At 44.4% G+C, this 16,463-nt stretch overlaps 1 protein-coding gene across 1 annotated transcript in view; it reads left to right on the forward strand.

Annotated features, from left to right (window-relative positions):
- The window catches only part of ENTPD6 (ectonucleoside triphosphate diphosphohydrolase 6 (putative)), a 15,013-nt gene extending 81 nt beyond the window's left edge, over positions 1-14,932 (forward strand). Inside the window, exons 2-14 of the mRNA XM_010577811.1 lie at positions 1,787-2,127; positions 3,484-3,560; positions 4,365-4,508; positions 5,663-5,738; positions 7,341-7,376; positions 8,556-8,644; positions 10,002-10,081; positions 11,010-11,074; positions 11,419-11,520; positions 11,995-12,135; positions 13,037-13,093; positions 14,129-14,241; positions 14,497-14,932. Coding sequence (XP_010576113.1) covers positions 1,869-2,127; positions 3,484-3,560; positions 4,365-4,508; positions 5,663-5,738; positions 7,341-7,376; positions 8,556-8,644; positions 10,002-10,081; positions 11,010-11,074; positions 11,419-11,520; positions 11,995-12,135; positions 13,037-13,093; positions 14,129-14,241; positions 14,497-14,586 — 1,329 coding nt within the window. The 5' untranslated portion in view covers positions 1,787-1,868 and the 3' untranslated portion in view covers positions 14,587-14,932. The remainder of the gene's footprint in view (positions 1-1,786; positions 2,128-3,483; positions 3,561-4,364; positions 4,509-5,662; positions 5,739-7,340; positions 7,377-8,555; positions 8,645-10,001; positions 10,082-11,009; positions 11,075-11,418; positions 11,521-11,994; positions 12,136-13,036; positions 13,094-14,128; positions 14,242-14,496) is intronic.
- The last annotated feature ends 1,531 nt before the right edge of the window (positions 14,933-16,463 follow it).

Raw genomic sequence — 16,463 nt, forward strand, 5'->3', positions numbered from 1 at the left:
CGCCCGGTTGCCGCGGGGTCGCCGGTGGCGGAAAGCTTTTCCCTCGGAACGTATTTCAGGGTCCCCTGGCAAAGGCAGGGATGAGTTAATTCCGATTCTCTTCAGGGAAATGGGGGTAGGGGGGTTTATGCTGGCGGACTGCTGCTCCTCCAGCCCCCTCATCCTTCCCGCCGGGCAGGCTTCTGTCTCCTCACAGGATCACCCAGTTCCTGCTGCTTTCCTCTCGTGACACGGTTTTAGCTCTCGTGTAGCTGCAGTTGAGGCCTTTCTGGCACCGGCAAGATTGGCGTAATCGCCCCGCGTATCTGCGGTAGTTGCCACCTACGTCTCTGTGCCTGCTGATGGAAGCCAGAAAGATTTTTCTTTTTTTTGCAGTGCCACCTCCCTGATTTCTGTTTCGTGGCAGCCTACAGGTCCTTCTCCCCTACGCTGATGTGTTTTGCATGTGTGTTTGTGCCTGTGGTTTTGCTTTCCTCTGTTTTTACAAAATTTTGTCTTGCCCGTTTTTGGCAATACACCGTAATCGCCTTGAATTTAAATTCCTACCCCTCACACCTTCTGCACACCTCCTGAATTCGCATCATCAACAGATTACATATGCGTCAAAACCTTAAGTCAACTTCATCGACTGGTTTGCTTTCTCCATTACGCTATCAAAAAAGGAAAGATATAATGGGATTTGCTACCCGTAAATCACCACTGACTTTTTTTTAATTATCTGGATGATGTCATGTGAGTGATTGTAGATTTCTTACGTTGTGCTTTGCTGTGGTTTCTTTCCCGATATTGGAGCTGAGAGGGCTACTCTAATTCCCTGGATCTTTTATCGTGCCTTTTAAACACTGATTTTAAACTGTCCTTGTCCAGTCTTCTGGGACCTCCTTCACCATCCAGGGACTAACAAAGATAACTGCAAATGATTCTGGTTGCTCAGAAGAGTTGTGGGGTCTCCATCCTTGGAGGTTTTCAAGATGCAGATGGATGTAGCCCTGAGCAACGTGGTGGGTCCCCATAGCTGCTTGTGCTTTGAGCGGGAGATTGGATGAGAGATCTCTTGAGGTCCGTTCCCACCTCAGTTACTGTATTTAGCTTGTCTGAACTCTTCTACTCTGTTCCTTCTTAGGCAGTGTTCCGTAGCAATGGGGAAAAGAAGATTTATACAGCTTCACATCTTAAAATTAGCTATAGATCTCAATGACATGCTGAAGGAGGATGGATATGTTCCTTCTGAACTATTGGGAAAGTAGTGTGTGGTCTCATAGGCATCCAGCAGCCATGAAGGCATTTGGTAGTTAGGACAAGCAACATGGGAGGAAGGGATTTTGCTGCTAGGTCCAGTTTTACAAGTGATTCACAGGTGAATCCCAGATTTTTGAATGCGGAATTCTGCATTGTTCTGGAATAAATGTAAGCATATACCTGCAAATTGCCCTGCGTTAGCTGAGGTAGATTTGAACACTGAAGACAGTAGCTAATATCTCAGTCTTACTCCAGATGCTGACAGAGCTGCAGGTATAAATCCTTTTACTTGCCAGCAGTGGTCTGTCACTCCCTGTGTGTAAGTTGTTTTTTTTACCAGGCTGTTTGTTGCAGTGACTTACTGCTTACTTTGACTATCATGCCCAACTTTCTTATCACAGATCTAAACCAACTAACAGTTAAGTATTTAACTCATGCCCAAGTCAAGTTTACTCCTGTAAGTCCCTTAGCAAATAACCAACATACTCTTAATCCTTTCAGCAGGTTCAGAAAATAAAACATACCTTTTCTTTTCTGTTGGATATAGGAGTGATGTGGGAACAACCTGTTCTGTGTGAAGGACAAGAAACAAAACATTTGATAAAGGGAAGAAACAAAACATCTGATAAATGGAAGCCATGAAGATATCAAAGCGGTTCTTCGCTTTTGGGATTTTGGCATGCATAGCTATTTATGTTGCATACATAAAATGGCACTTGGATTCCAAACCAGTCGTGGGAGCAACAGAAGGAGTTGCTGAAAGCAGGGGAGACAAACTGAACCATCGGTCACTGACCACAGATCTCTCGGTTTTTTATGGAATTATGTTTGACGCAGGAAGCACAGGAACTCGCATCCATATTTTTAAATTTACACAGCAGCCAAAAGGTATGGCCTGCTCATTGCATGATAGATTAATTCTTCCATAACATATGGAGCAGGTTATTGATGATTCTTTTCTAGGGATTACTTGAATAAACATGCTTCAGCTCTTTCTAGAGAACCATTAGGAAGTATATTATGATTCAAGCATGTGGGTTTGGATAAAATTATGAAAACATTCAACAAGGAGAAGATGCTGTAATGTCAGAATGTGAAGTAAATAGCAGCTATACCTTTAGAACAGTGCCTTGAAGAAGAGCAGTTTTTCATCACACTGCTTGGTGGAAGAGAGGATTACAAATTCAAACGGCCTTATTCCCCCAAATTTTCACCATGAGGTTGTTGGCTGTCTCCAGTTCCTGGCAGTGAGCTGCTTTTCTCTGCGTTGTCTGGTTTAGTGCATCCTTGGCTTCAATGTTGGATTTAAATTGCAAAACTTCACTGTTTTGTTAAAATTGCTGTGTATTGCATCTGGGCAGAAAGTATCACTGAGAAGCGAGACAGAAGTGTGCAAAAAGCTCCAGTTTTCCTCTGAAGTCATAAGCTTCATTCGTTTAGGTGTTGCCAGCTCCTATTTGTGAAACTCTTAAAGATGAGAGAACCCGTGTGGATGCTGTTAGTAGGTGATCTGAGGATGCTTTTAAGGATTAGCAGTGTGGCGTATGGTGTGGTTGGCCTGTGGGAAGCACCTTAGGTTTGCAGAATGGGCTAGCGTAAGGCTTAGCCACCAAAGGTGTTAAACAGCAGTCTGTGGATTTCCTTCTTTCAATGTATTCCCAAATCTTTGCTTCTTCCTTGCCTACTTCTCTTTAAAGACAATTTCAGAATACATTGCAGGAAACTTTGTGGAGTGTAATTGGGTACAGGAGAAGGATGTTGTCAAGTTCATGTTGTCTTACCTGCAGGTTCGTGTAATTGTCTATACTGCAGGTTTCCCAAATACTTTGGTCTGGCTCCCTCTGCTGCCACCGAGTTTTGCTGGAGTCAAGTTTAGCCAGAACAGAGCACGCTGAAACGTGGGGTCTTTGTTACCGGTGCAGTTTGGAGAGCTGCACATGGCAGGTGTCATGGCTCAAAGAGAACTTGCACCCATCTGGTGATTGTCTGATGTGCATGAGAAATATGTGCATAGTGGACACCAGCACCTGAAAAACAGGCATGACTTTTAAAAATTATTTTCTCAGGAGCTAATTCCATAGCAAGGGCTGTATTTAAAGGTTGGGTGGCTGTTGATAGTTCATTAGACAGAGGCTTCGGTTGACTTCCATTAGCACATAATAATGTAATTTGTAAAATGGTGTTCTTTGTGTGTGTGCAAAATTATTTGTACCATTACTTATTTTGGAATACTACTTTTAACAGAGACTCCCAAATTAACCCATGAGACGTTTAAAGCACTGAAGCCAGGTCTATCTGCATATGCCGATGATGTTGAAAAGGTAATTTTGTTTCTGTTACTGTAAAAATACATGCCCCAAATCATCCTGGTTTTGATATGTCCTGCAAATCACATCTATCTTGCCGTGGTACAGTATGCTGAACTGTCTCAGTTCAGGGAAGTGTTTCCAAATGATAGAAGCCCACAGTAAAAGTTGGTCAACATGCAGAGGAGCAAGGAACAGAATGCATCTAGTTCCACTCGGTGATGTTGTTAATTAAGCATAGTGGATGTTTTTCCCATCTCTGTGTTAAAAATTTTGATGAGCTTAAGAAAAAGACAAAAGAGGTGTGTTGGATTGGAGCAGAGCCTTCTCCAGAAGCGACTGGAATTGGATTCTCAGGAAAATAGTCTAAAAACCAGGCCAAGTACTAAGTGACTTCTCTCCCGTCTCCCTTACCTTCTGGCTCGCAGGGATTTAGGGACTTCGTAAGCCAGACTTAGACGCAGCTCATAGTGTTTTACAGGCTCCAAAGGCCTTTTTTTTCCCAAGGATTTGGCATGCTGCCTTTTGAGCCTTTTGTAGCCAAGACATTCAGTGGCATAGAGTTCTATGTCACTGTTTGAAAAAGTGACTCTTCCTGTTTGTTTTTGACCTGTTGCTGGATAATCCCCATTATATCCACCAGGTCTCACGCTGTGGGAGATAGTGAGTCCTCCACCTTCTCCTGACCCCTTGTGATATTCACTTGTCTCTGTTACACATTTACAGTGAATCATACCTCTGATCACCCTTTTGCCCTTCCAAGAAAGGCAAATCTAAAGAGTTTCTAATTGCCTTCTTTTGTTCTTTCTCTGCTCACAGAGTGGCCAGGGAATAAAAGAGCTCCTGGAGGTGGCGAAGAAAGAAGTTCCTATGGAGCTGTGGAAGTTTACTCCTCTGGTCCTGAAAGCCACAGCTGGCTTACGTTTGCTGCCAGGAGAGAAAGCTCAGAAGTTGCTGGATAAGGTACTATTTCTCATCTTTCAGTTTGCTTTCCAGAAATTTTATAGCAAAGTTTGGTCCCTTCTGCGTAAAGTACATACTCCTTTATCTTCAGGTACGAGCCATTCCTATCATTTAAGCCTGAAAGCAGCGCAGAGCCACCTGATCTCAAATGGGGCTGGGGGGAGAAATTGCATGAGTACAAGCACAGAGGATTGATGACAGCTCCAAATAGGCCTGGAGATGACATCTAACAAGTGTAATGAGATACTCCTAACAATCACTACAGGCGTGTTCTTACTGGGTGTGTTTGTTGGTGGTTTTGACCAGCATGCTGCTATTTTGAGAAAAGCTCTCTGCTATTTGATTGGTCATGTTATCAGCCAGCTGCTGCAAGGTTGCTCCTTTATATAGATTGGAAATAATGTGCATTATATTTATAGGCATGTAGAATATGTTTAATATTTTAAAATATCATAAAAATAAACAAAATATTATGTTCTGGCCCTTATGGCTGCAGGAAAAGTTTATTAAGTGCACTAAGTGTACTCTTTTTCTAAGCAATAATTGGAAGAAAGAAATGTGGTGCAGTTGAAACCAATGTCTGTATTGTTCTCTGCTGCCCGCAAGCTGGCCCATTCTTTTCCACACTGAATTTCAGCTGGAACCACTGCAGGTTTTACTTCAGAGGACTCTGGAAACCTAGGGCTTTGCTGCCTCATGTAGGATGTAGTGTAGAGGACCTCTAACAGCCAACATGCTCCTGTTAAAAATGCCATTCCCTGGGGCATTCCTAAAAGCCAAGGTGTCCATCTCCTGCCTCTCCAGTGCATATATAATACCCTGTGGATCACCAGTTGTAGCAAAGTAAACTGGGTTCCCTTCCCTACCCAGGTTCATCCCTTGTTAATGGCATTTCTGAGCAGTCTTCATGCTTGAAAACCCAGACATCCATCGCTGTCTCTGCATCAAACTGCAGAGCCAGCATGTAAATTGCTGACCTTTTATAGCAGAGCGCAGGCTGATGCTTGTTGGGTTCTTGAACTTCAAAGTGGTGAGCAGCAGTCAGGATCTGGCCCAAGAAGAAGACCAGTTGTGTAAAACTGGAGTTTTGAAAAAGCTTGCTTTTCAGCTGAAAAAAAAGATTTCTCTGAGTGTAGCTTTTATTTGAACTACAGGTGAAGGAGATTTTTCAGGCCTCTCCCTTCTTCGTGAGGGACAACTGCGTGTCGATAATGAACGGAACCGATGAAGGTAGGCTAACTTGTGGAGACCCTTTCTGCAACCCTGGAGATTCCTGCTGCACTGCGACAAGTCCCCTCTCACTGTAGTGGGAACCCACAAGCAGCGGGTTTGACACAGTTTTTACTCTGCTTCAGGCAGTGCCTGCCAAAGAGATCTTGTGCTACGTTTTCCAATTTGAAGTTCTGAACTCTGTCCTGATTTTCAAAGCTTTGAGTGCTGGGCAGTTCCTTTGGGGTCACCAGGAAGCCACTGTGCAGTCAGCACATCTGAAAAGGTTTCTGAATCTGCTTGTTGAGATGGTCTTCGACAACTGGTTTTGCACACCCTGCTCTTGACAATGCTCATAAGAGCTTTCTGGAAGTATTTGGTCATAATGTTAATTATAACTGATCTAATGAGTGTGATTGTGAATTCAATCTGAAAAAATGTTATATAGAGAAGAAAATACATGCTGAAATAAGTTGATGCTCATCAAAAAATACTGGGGACAGAACCCAGAATCAGTCTTGATTTAAAATAATTTGAGGAAATGTGTCTGAATTCTAAGTAACTGAGTGTTGAAATATGTTTTAAATCCGCTTAGAAACCAAACTTTAAAATAGCTGGAGCTGTTTGGGGCTGTTGATGAGTTTCTTTTTTACTGCTTAGTGGAAGACAGACATTGTAATTCTTCTTTTTGTTTTGTTTTAAAATCATGAGTAGCAGTGATAGCCTTGGTTCAGCCAAGGGTTGAACTGGACCATGTTCCCTAGCATGCCTTGAGTTTTAACCACATGGATAAATATTTTAATTTGTTAACATGAGGCCGACTAATTCATCTAATTTATGGAGAAAAGTTTTATAAAAGAGGAAGAGGACAGAAGCAGTGTGGCTCACAAAAATGCTTAGCTGAAAATAGGAAAAATTAGAACACTGAAGAGATGAAAATTCTTAGTATTCAAAAGGAAAGTCGAGTGCCTGACATCAAACAAAAGCTTACCAGTGGATGTTCTCCTAGAAAATGAACAGTGTGAGTGTCAGTCATTTCCTTGTCTTTTAGCTAAGGGCTGAAGCCTTTGTGACTTCTCGCCTAAGTTTTTGACCTGTGAAATACAGAGTTCTCCAGGCATTTCGTATATGGGGCTTCTCTTCCAAATGTCACATCAGCTCTGGTATAGAAGGTCATTCTCTTTGTTCAAGGCATCTAATCTTGTTTTTTGACAGCTGTTGACAGTTGTGGAAACACTGGCTTTGGGGCAAGGTGGGTCAGGAGAGCTCAGCAGGGCCAGTCCTATTCACTCGTCTTGAAGATCCTTCTTGCTTAGCTCTCAACTGGACATCCTTTGGAGACTTTGTATTAGAAGTCGTCCATTTGTGGAAGGGGGACGAGGGAGCTTGTGACAGATGGTCTCTGGTGTTTCGGTCTGTTGTTGGATGACAAGCTCTGGTTTGCTGGTTATTTTGTTTAGATGGTGCAGTTAAACCGTATGAGAAAACTTAAAAATGCCTCCAGCTAAACAGATCCTAAAGCAGGAAGACCCTGTAATACGGCTCACCTTATTTGTTACTGTTGTTAGATAGAATGAAATGGTATGATCTAACAGTGCGTCTTCTGAATCTTTTTCTTATTAGGTATTTCAGCCTGGATCACAATAAATTTTTTAACAGGTATGTGTACGTGAGCATGCGCATAAAGATATGACTGATGCTGTGAAATTCATGCTGTTTTCTGCCCCTGTGTGGGATTTGCTCATTCATTGGGGTCGAATGGGAGAAAGAAGGAGCTGGGAATAAGTCAGCAGTTGTTTTTGGCCTGGCCTATTTAAGTCATTAGGATTTTGGCCATTTACTTGACAGAGTGAGGAGTTTAATCCCTTTTCCTAGATGTTTAATGTAGCCTTTCTTTCAATTCCTTGTAGGGTACCAAAGCATTTTATTCCTTTTTAGAGTCTGCCACTAGCTCTGGCTAAATTTTTAATGTGGATATTCTAGTTGTGCTTGGCAGCTGCACAGAGTGAAGGCAAGGGCTATGCTACTTCCTTACAGGTTTGTAACATAGAAAAACCACAAGTGTTTACACTGCTGAGTTAGAAAAGGGTAGCTGAAGAGTAAAGAAAAAACTAAGCTGAAGCCCTCTCTGACAATAAGTAAAGCAGTCTGCTGTCCAAGTGCTCTGTTCAGCGCACACAGTGTGTGGAGCAACACAAGTGCTCTAAACCTTTTTATGCTCACAGGAAATATCAGAAAGGTCAGAGATCTTCAGACATAAGCTATCATGAGGTATACCGAGGCACTTGGTGCAAACTAGTCTTATCAGGAGGGTTTATTTGAAGCATCTAACTGAGAAGAACTGGATTTAAATGAGAAGAGAGGTCTGGGCTGGCAGCTGGCAGAATTCCAAGAGAGCTGAATCTCTTAGGCCAGCTCTTTTCAGTCTGTCGTCCCCTTGGCCATAGCAATCTGCAAAATATCACTAAGGGATCAGGGAGAGATGGCCAAGAAAACCACATTCCTCTGTGTTACAAAGCGGTTACCAGAGCAGAGTTTGCAAAAGGGTCCTTACATCCACTGAAAAACGTTTAGGAATCCAGTAACCAAAGCTGCTGTAATTAGGGCATGAACAGCCACCAGAGAAATAAGAGAAACTCTGTCAATTGAAGATTTTCAGGTCACCCTGATAAAGCCCAAATAAGTGCCCAGTAGATGACAGTATAATTTTGTGCTGGCTGGAAGCTGACAGATGGAGTTAGATTGTCCTCTTTCTTTACCACTATACTTCTGGTTTTGTTTCTAGCAAGTTTCTCACAGCACCCACCATGGCTTTCTCTGTTCTGTCGCACATTTCAGGTAGCCTAGATGATCCGCAGAAGAGAAGTGTAGGGATGCTGGATTTGGGTGGTGGATCAACACAGATCACCTTCCTTCCACGCACTGAGGTAATGTGAACATGCACACTGTTGGGAAATGCTGGTGCAGGAATCAGTAACTGCTCAGATTTGTTTCCCTTGGAAACTGGCCAAGAGTTTGTCAGTGTGACATGAAGCCATGCTTCTGACAGAAGTCACATCTGCCTTGTTATAGTCAGTCACAGAGGCATTCACAATTCTTTGTCAGTCCTCTTACTCCAACTGCATGGGTCAGTGGTGCATGTGGTGAATCTGCCAGGGCTGCTTTATCTTGGGGAAAATGCAGTGTTCGTCTGAGCGTCTTAATCCTTGACTCTCACTTTGTGCTGCTTATAATGAAGAACTCAAAGGCAACTCTGTTAATGAATTCAGGTCCAACATTTGGCCTATATTGGGTTTTAAGAACAGAGTGAGACGCCTTGTCAATCCTTCTGGTTTTCCTGAGTTCACTGAGTTGCAAATGAATGCTTTCTAAGGAGCAACTGTTACTGTGCAGTACAAATACATGCTGACGTTTGTCATTTCAGCTTCCTGTTGTGGCATTTTTATAGGTGTTCTGTGAGCTGGAAGCCCTGTAGATGCGGAGTCATAAGGCTCTGGCCTGAGCAGAGATACTGTTCATAGTAAAGCTGCACAAAAGCAGAGGGTTGGAATGCTGTACCTAATGTGCCAGCCTGGGCTGATCAAGACATTATACTCTTACAGCAGAATGATAGGGGATGTGAAGAGTCCGGGATGTGGAAATTCTGGGCTTAGAGATGGTGTTAAGATATAAGCAGCATGAATAGTATCGTGGCCTGAGCTTTGCTCCCCACAAACGCGCTAGCCATGCTGGTGCACTTGGGGAAGGGGCTGAAAAGTGCATTAGATAATTACCCTTTCATTTCTTCAGACCACAGGCTGGTCCTCACTCTGTTCCTTGGCAAGCACAGTGATGTGCTTTTCCTCTGGCTTGTGGAAGTTCACAGCTGAATTCACTTGAGTAGGAAGTTAATGCGTGCCTGGCTTTCATATTATTTTGCACACTGTTTTCCCTAGTAGGGATCATGTGAAGAAGCAGTTGCTGTAGCCTCTTGACAAAATGAGTTAAGGGCTGGAATAAGGATTCCTTTTTAATTAAAATAATTCTTTTATATACCAATTTGGTGTGGATACAAATAGAAATGTAACCAGTTTAGACTCTGTCATGTGAAGAGACTATTTTAGCTCCGGGTTTTGTGGTTGTCTGGTGTATCAGCGGTCAAATCGAAATACTTGCAAATTCATCATTTCTCTCTGAGGCATGCTAGGATTGTTTCATGTTTTTCCTAATGTTTCAGAAGATTGTGTTGTTGATGTTTTCTGCTGCCAGCAGAAACCTTGCAGTGACATCTTTTTCTCCCTCCAGACCACTCTCCAGACATCACCAGCTGGCCATACAACTTCATTTCAGATGTTTAACAACACCTACAAGCTGTATTCGTACAGGTTAGTTGCGGGAAAGAGAACACACTGGACAGATAGAAGCTTTTTATGAAGCCAGTGAGATTAGGTGTTTTGCTGAAGTGAGGTCCTTGCAAATGAGTACCAGGAAGAAGTGGAGAAACCTGAGCCATGTCATTGTGGTGAATTAACCTTGGCTGCCTGCCAGGTGTCTACCAAGCTGCTCTATCACTCCCCTTCCATCAACAGGACAGGGGAGAGAAAATACGACAAAAAGCTCCTGGCTCAGGATAAGGACAGGGAGGTCACTTGGCAGTTACTGTCATGGGCAAAACAGACTTGACTTAGAGAAGCTAATTTAATTTATTGCCAATTAAATGGTAGGATAATGAGAAATATGAACAAAATGAAAAACCCCTTCTCCCCGCCTCTCCCTCCTTCCCAGGCTCAGCTTTACTCCCAACTCTTCTACCTCCTCACTGCTGAGCCATGCAGGAGGATGAAGAATGTGTGTTGCAGTCAGTTCATAGTGCTTTGCCTCTGCCATTCCTTCCTCTTCACTGTCTTCCCCTGCTCCCAGTGTTTTAGGCAGAGGGAAGCAGCTTCTTCCCACCTATGTTTGCTGTGGGGTGTGTTTGGGCTCAAAAAGAGTCAATTCTGTATGCTAGAGGCTGTGCTGCTTGTGAGGAGGGTAGGAGAAACGTTAGGGGAATGCCTTCAGCATTCCCAGTTCTTCAAGAGTCAGATTACCATTGACAGCTATTGCCTGTACTTTTTCAACGAGAGATTATCCTTCTGGGTGAGTGTAATATGAGAGTGGGTTGTCACACTGTTCCCCTTATGTGCATTAGCTGCTGACTTGAGCCATTTTGCTGGGACCATGTAGAGGAGACTGGCACGTCCCAGCCAAGTTGTCAGTGGAGTATCAGAGGAAGGCTGTTTGTTTTTCACAGAGGCTTTTATCCCTTTGCAGTTACCTGGGACTCGGGCTGATGTCAGCGAGGCTCGCCATTTTAGGAGGAGTTGAGGGAAAACCCTGTAAGTTCTGGGCACTCCTCAAGTCTTGGCTCTGAGCATAGGGTACATAGCCCTGTTGTGGGGGGAGGAGTTTGTCCCCTTCCCACTGGGCTGAAGGTTCCTGAGTGGTATGTGGACTCCTGTCACCATGGCTGGGTGCATTTGAGACAAATGCAGGAGGTGACACTGCTAGATCCCAGGAGACCTGGATTTTTGCCAGCCCTGGTGGGGGGCACGGGACATCTGAGCCATGACTGGGACTTGGAGGTGCCTTGCTGAGGCTGTGGGACAGTATGGAGCAGGGCTGGGGGTGAGGGATCTGAAATTGACTCCTGATGTTTTTCCCTAATGTTTTACTTCTGCAGTAGGAGAAGGGGAGGAATTGATCAGCCCTTGTTTACCACCTGGCTTCAAATCTGAATGGCAGCATGCTGAGATAGTGTACAAAATTAAAGGACAGAAGGCAGGTATAGTGATTTATCACTCTTTCTATCTAGGCCAGCATGCTATTAGCAGAGTAAATGATACACTCTCAGCCTCTTGCAGAGACACTAGATTCTCTGTTTACCATTCTATCTGGCTCCTCTTGATGTGCTTTTAAAGAGATTCTGCAGCTCTTTCCTCTTGTGGCATGGTGTGTCCGTCCAGTCAGTAAAGCTGCTAGTACTAATGCGGCTGGAGTTGAGCAATCCCTGAACAGGTCTTTCAAAATCCTTCTGCCTCAAATGATGTTTTCCATCTCTTCTGATCTATTGCATACTTCGTCCCAAGCTGAGGATGGTAAGTGTTGCCACTGGAAGAAGATGCAGACTTCAGTTGTCTGTGAAAAGCTTACGGAGTGCTATTGTGCAAAAGGGAGCCTGTTTCCTGCCAGATCCTAAAGAAGTAAGTATATTTTCCTCTCTGCCTATAATATGCTGTGTTTCTCTGCCTTCTTTTAGGTGAGCCTCTGTATGAGTCTTGTTCTAACAAAGTGGCAAAGATGCTCTACAAAAAAGTGCATAAAGCTGAGGAAGTGAAGGACTTGGATTTTTACACTTTCTCCTACTACTATGACCGTGCAGCAGAGATTGGTCTCATAGGTACGTTTGCTCCTGTTTTCATTTCATTTTAAATGACAAGTTATGGAAGAAATGGTGACGCTTATACACATCAAGATGCTTTGCTAAGCTGTCGTGGAACTTAGTCTTTTGCTACACTGCTGTGCAGCATTGGCCTCGACTGGATATTGAATGCTATTTAATTTCTATAGAGAAGGGACTGGGGCTGCAAAATAGGACCTGCAACTTCTGGTAATGGTTTTTAAACAAACTGCCTGCATTTCAGAAATCCTTGTTGTCTGATTAACTCTACAATCCAAAATAGAAAAAAGCCGTCATAATGATAAACAAATTTCTTGGGCGATAAAGCAGTAAAGTGATCTTGGGCTGTGTGTTTTGCTTCACTGACCTTTTCAGATGGAATGAAGATTTTCAGGTAATTGCACGTGTACTCAGAATGCATCCCATCTCTTTTCTAGTGGTATGCTGGTGTACAGAAGGCTGTCGTGTTCAGTGGTAGAAAGCAGATGATGAGATTTCAAGCTAGTTTGGACAAATATACCCCCCCTCCTCAGCCATCTTATTTTACAATTAATTTCAGATTTAATATGTCGCAGAGCACCACGGCCCTGTCAGATCTGGTCAAAGGCGTTAACTGTGTTCAGGCATCACAGGGCAGGGCAGCACAGACATGGGGACGAGGTGAGAGAGTCTGTAAACTATGCTTCTTTAGGAAACGAGGCTAAAAGCTCTTCATAAAACAAGGCTTTTCAATCTATACTGAGAATCTTTTAAAGGCTTTTCTACCTTTAAAGCAAGTGTGAGTTTTGTCATTAATTTCAGTGACTCAAGGTTTGATTTCTAAACAACTTTTATGACTTGAATCTACAATTGCCTTTATACAAAAACCATAAAAAAACATGTTTTTTTGTTTTCCTTCTAGATAAAGAAAAAGGAGGAAGCTTAACTGTTGGTGACTTTGAAATTGCAGCTAAATACGGTGAGTAAAATACAATCTCACACATACACACATGTAATTGTGTGTAAATTCATACCCAGGTGGCATATGTGTGACATGCTAAGAAGCCTGATTTTTTTAAGTAAATATTAAGCACCTCTCTCCAAGGCATCTCACCAACATTTCTGCTTATTTCTGAAAATCTCAACTATTTTTGTATTAATTCTTGCTTTTGCAGCCCACATAAGACATACCTTATAATACTTATATTTCAAAACTCTCTCAAGAATTACTAATAAACTTACCAGTTAACAGTTGTCCTGAAATCATGCTTTCAAAATAGATGTGGGAGTTCTCATCCTGTTAGCATAACCTGTCCTAATCTGGTTTAATTTTTCTTTTTGTCTCAAGATTTGTTCATATGCTTGATTGTTAATTGGAAAAGGGGGAAAACCAGTTCATAGCTTTTCACTTCATCAGCTGCAGAGAGAACTGCCTACGCAGATTTACAAATGTAAACATTCTTTTCTTAATACCACAAACTCAGGCTTTGATCAAACTGACACAGGGCTTTTTGGTAAACTTTATGAATTTCTGAACAATTGTTGCAGTTCTGATTTCTGGACTACCATTTGTGTCATTCATCCTGAGAAAGGAAGTGAGTTTTATTTTGGTTTTGTCTTTTCTTTGTCTTTTCTTTTGTCTTTTTGTTTTTCCTTTGGTTTTGTCAACATGTGTTGAGTGCTTATGCTCGAGAAACATAACACACCTGAGGTTGCTCAGATTTTTAAAGGCTTGACTTAGAAGAAAAGTTGGAGGCCCTTTTCATCCTTTCGTGGAGAGATACAAGAAACGCAGCTGTCTTAGGGGAGAGACAGAATGCTTTGATCTTCCTTCCAGTGTGCCAAAGCTTTTGTGCTTCTGCTAACGTGTGCATGTCATTTCAACCCCGTTGTAACAGGTTTCATCGCTGCGCAGCTCAACTGACAAGAGGTGTTTTATGGTTTCACTTGAGGTTTTTCAAAGCTGGGCTGATGCCCACAGTGCGCATTCAGACACTGTTTTCTTTCTCCTTAGTATGTAAGACCATGGAAATCAGCCCTGGAAGCAGCCCTTTTCTCTGCATGGACCTCACGTACATCACCATCCTCCTGCAAGAACTGGGTTTCCCGAAGAGCCAAGTCTTTAAGGTGATGCATAAAATGGATTGCTGGGGAGAGTGGGAAGGATGGTGCCGAGGAAGTAGTCATCATGCCAGTAGCTCAGTCCTTGATTTGCCTTCTTGCTCCAACACATGCTCTGTGATTGGGGGTCGAGGGACACCGTCCCCACGATGGTGATAACCGGTTGTGATAACCTTCAGCACTGTATTCACCTTGCATGCTTCTCCTTCTCCCAAAGAATTGTTTTAACTTTTTTGTTTGGGTTTTTTTCCCCCCCACCAGCTTGCCCGGAAAATTGACAATGTTGAAACGAGCTGGGCATTGGGAGCCATTTTTCATTACATCGACTCACTCAATAGACTGCAGTACTAAAGCTCCTTGAAGGTGACTTTTGGGAATCTCAGTTTTTGGAAGCCAAACAAGGGAGAATCTGTTGAAGGGCCTGCTTTTGGCTTCCGGAGTCCTTTGGGAGGTCATCATAAACTAGGCCCCTTTCCTCCCACCCCCTGCCAAGTCCCCTCCATCACTAGCTCTTTTTTACAGTGCAGAGTGCAGTGTCTAAAGAATAAGCCTTGATTTAACAGCATCTGTGGTCAACTTGATGTAAAATGTGATCATTGCTGAAGGAAAACCAGGACTCTGCAGGACATTTATGATCTCTATGAGAAAAACACACCTTTTTGGAATATGCCTGTACTATGTGCTTGTACTGTGCTGAAGTCGCTGCAGGAAATGGTCACTCCAGAAGGAACTCTTTACCGTCCTGATTTCAGGGTGTTTCTTCCTGTTTGTCAGCAGTTTTCAGTGATGACTTTTATTTTATTACTTCCGTGTTTGAAGGTGAACTTGTGTGTGTGCGTGCAAAGACAGTGCGTTTACACAGATGTGCTGCTGACAGGCAGCAGCTTTGAAATGCAGCATAGAAGTCTGAGCTCTGCTTCCCGCTTGCTGAACTAGAAAAGCTCAGGAGCACTCTGGAAACTGGATATGGACTTAAAGGCGTGAATCAGAGCCTATATGCCCTGCCGCGTTAAAGCCTACAGCCTAATGTTAGTTCCCTGGCTGTTGGGAGATGGATGGTGGAAGACAACATCAGATTTGCTGGATCTAGACGAGCAAGGCCTGGGAGTTGGGTACAGGACTAACGATGGATTTGACAGTTCTAGAGTCGGTCAGGGTAAGATCGATGAACAAGATGCAGCCACGAAAATAAACCCTGAGCACGGCTTATTGGACCTCACAGACATTTGTGCCTTGGCAAGGTTGATGCAGGGCCCGCGATGAATGCATTTACATGGTGTTTTGGGTGCCGCTTCCTGCAGATGCATCTCGCTTTGATAAATGAATGTATTGTGGTCGCACTGAGCCGTGGCAGGGTAGCTGCAATGCACCACTCCAACAGTGTCCTGTACGCAGGCTGGAAGTGATCGTGGAGGCAGCAGGAGCTGGAGAGGACATGCTGCGCTATTTGTAATCTAACTGTGGAATTGTGTTGTGTTTGTATGGATGTTTACAGCAGACCCGAGTGGTCTTTTGGGGGTGCAAAAGAGCCCAGCCTCCTGGAGAGCCAGCAGTGTGTACCCCGACTCGTGGGCTCGTGGCCACAGCCTCGTTCTTTCCCCGGGGCCGCGAGACGTGGTCCGGTGGCGTGCAGCGCTGCCTGGCCGCTGGCTCTGCAGCTGAGTGTACGGGGGACACTCGAACCCCACTGGACTGACAATAAAACCCCAATTTAAAAATGAAAACGTGGTGGTGTGGCTTTTAAACACCCCAGAGCCTGCAGGGCGGGTGGGTTGAGAAATGAGTGCCCAGGCGCCATCCCTGTCCCCTCAACACCATCCCTGTCCCCTCCACTATCCCCGTTCCCCCCGCCGCCACGCCATCCCTGTCTCCACACGCCATCCCTGTCTCCGCACGCCATCCCAGCCCTCCACGCCATCCCAGCCCCAGATGCCATCCCTGTCCCCACAACCTCTCCCTCTCCCCACACACCATCTCAGCCCATCCCCATCCCCGTTCCCCAACACCCCCTTCCCCGTCCCCAGTCAGCCCGGCTTTCCACCAGCCCCCTCCGGCCGTTGTGACGACCGGAGCTCCATCGTTTCGGGGCCGGACCGGGGGCGGGCAGCTCCTTCCCCCTTCCTCGGGGGCCGGGCCGGGCGCCAGCCGGGCCGGGGCTCCGCCTCATCGCGGGCGGTAGAAGCGCAGGCGCGGCGGCCGCGGGCCCGGCTGCGGCAGAGCCGGAGCCG

The sequence above is a fragment of the Haliaeetus leucocephalus genome, unplaced genomic scaffold, assembly GCF_000737465.1.
Source record: "Haliaeetus leucocephalus isolate CR32 unplaced genomic scaffold, Haliaeetus_leucocephalus-4.0 Scaffold577, whole genome shotgun sequence".
NCBI classification, from domain to species: Eukaryota; Metazoa; Chordata; class Aves; order Accipitriformes; family Accipitridae; genus Haliaeetus; species Haliaeetus leucocephalus.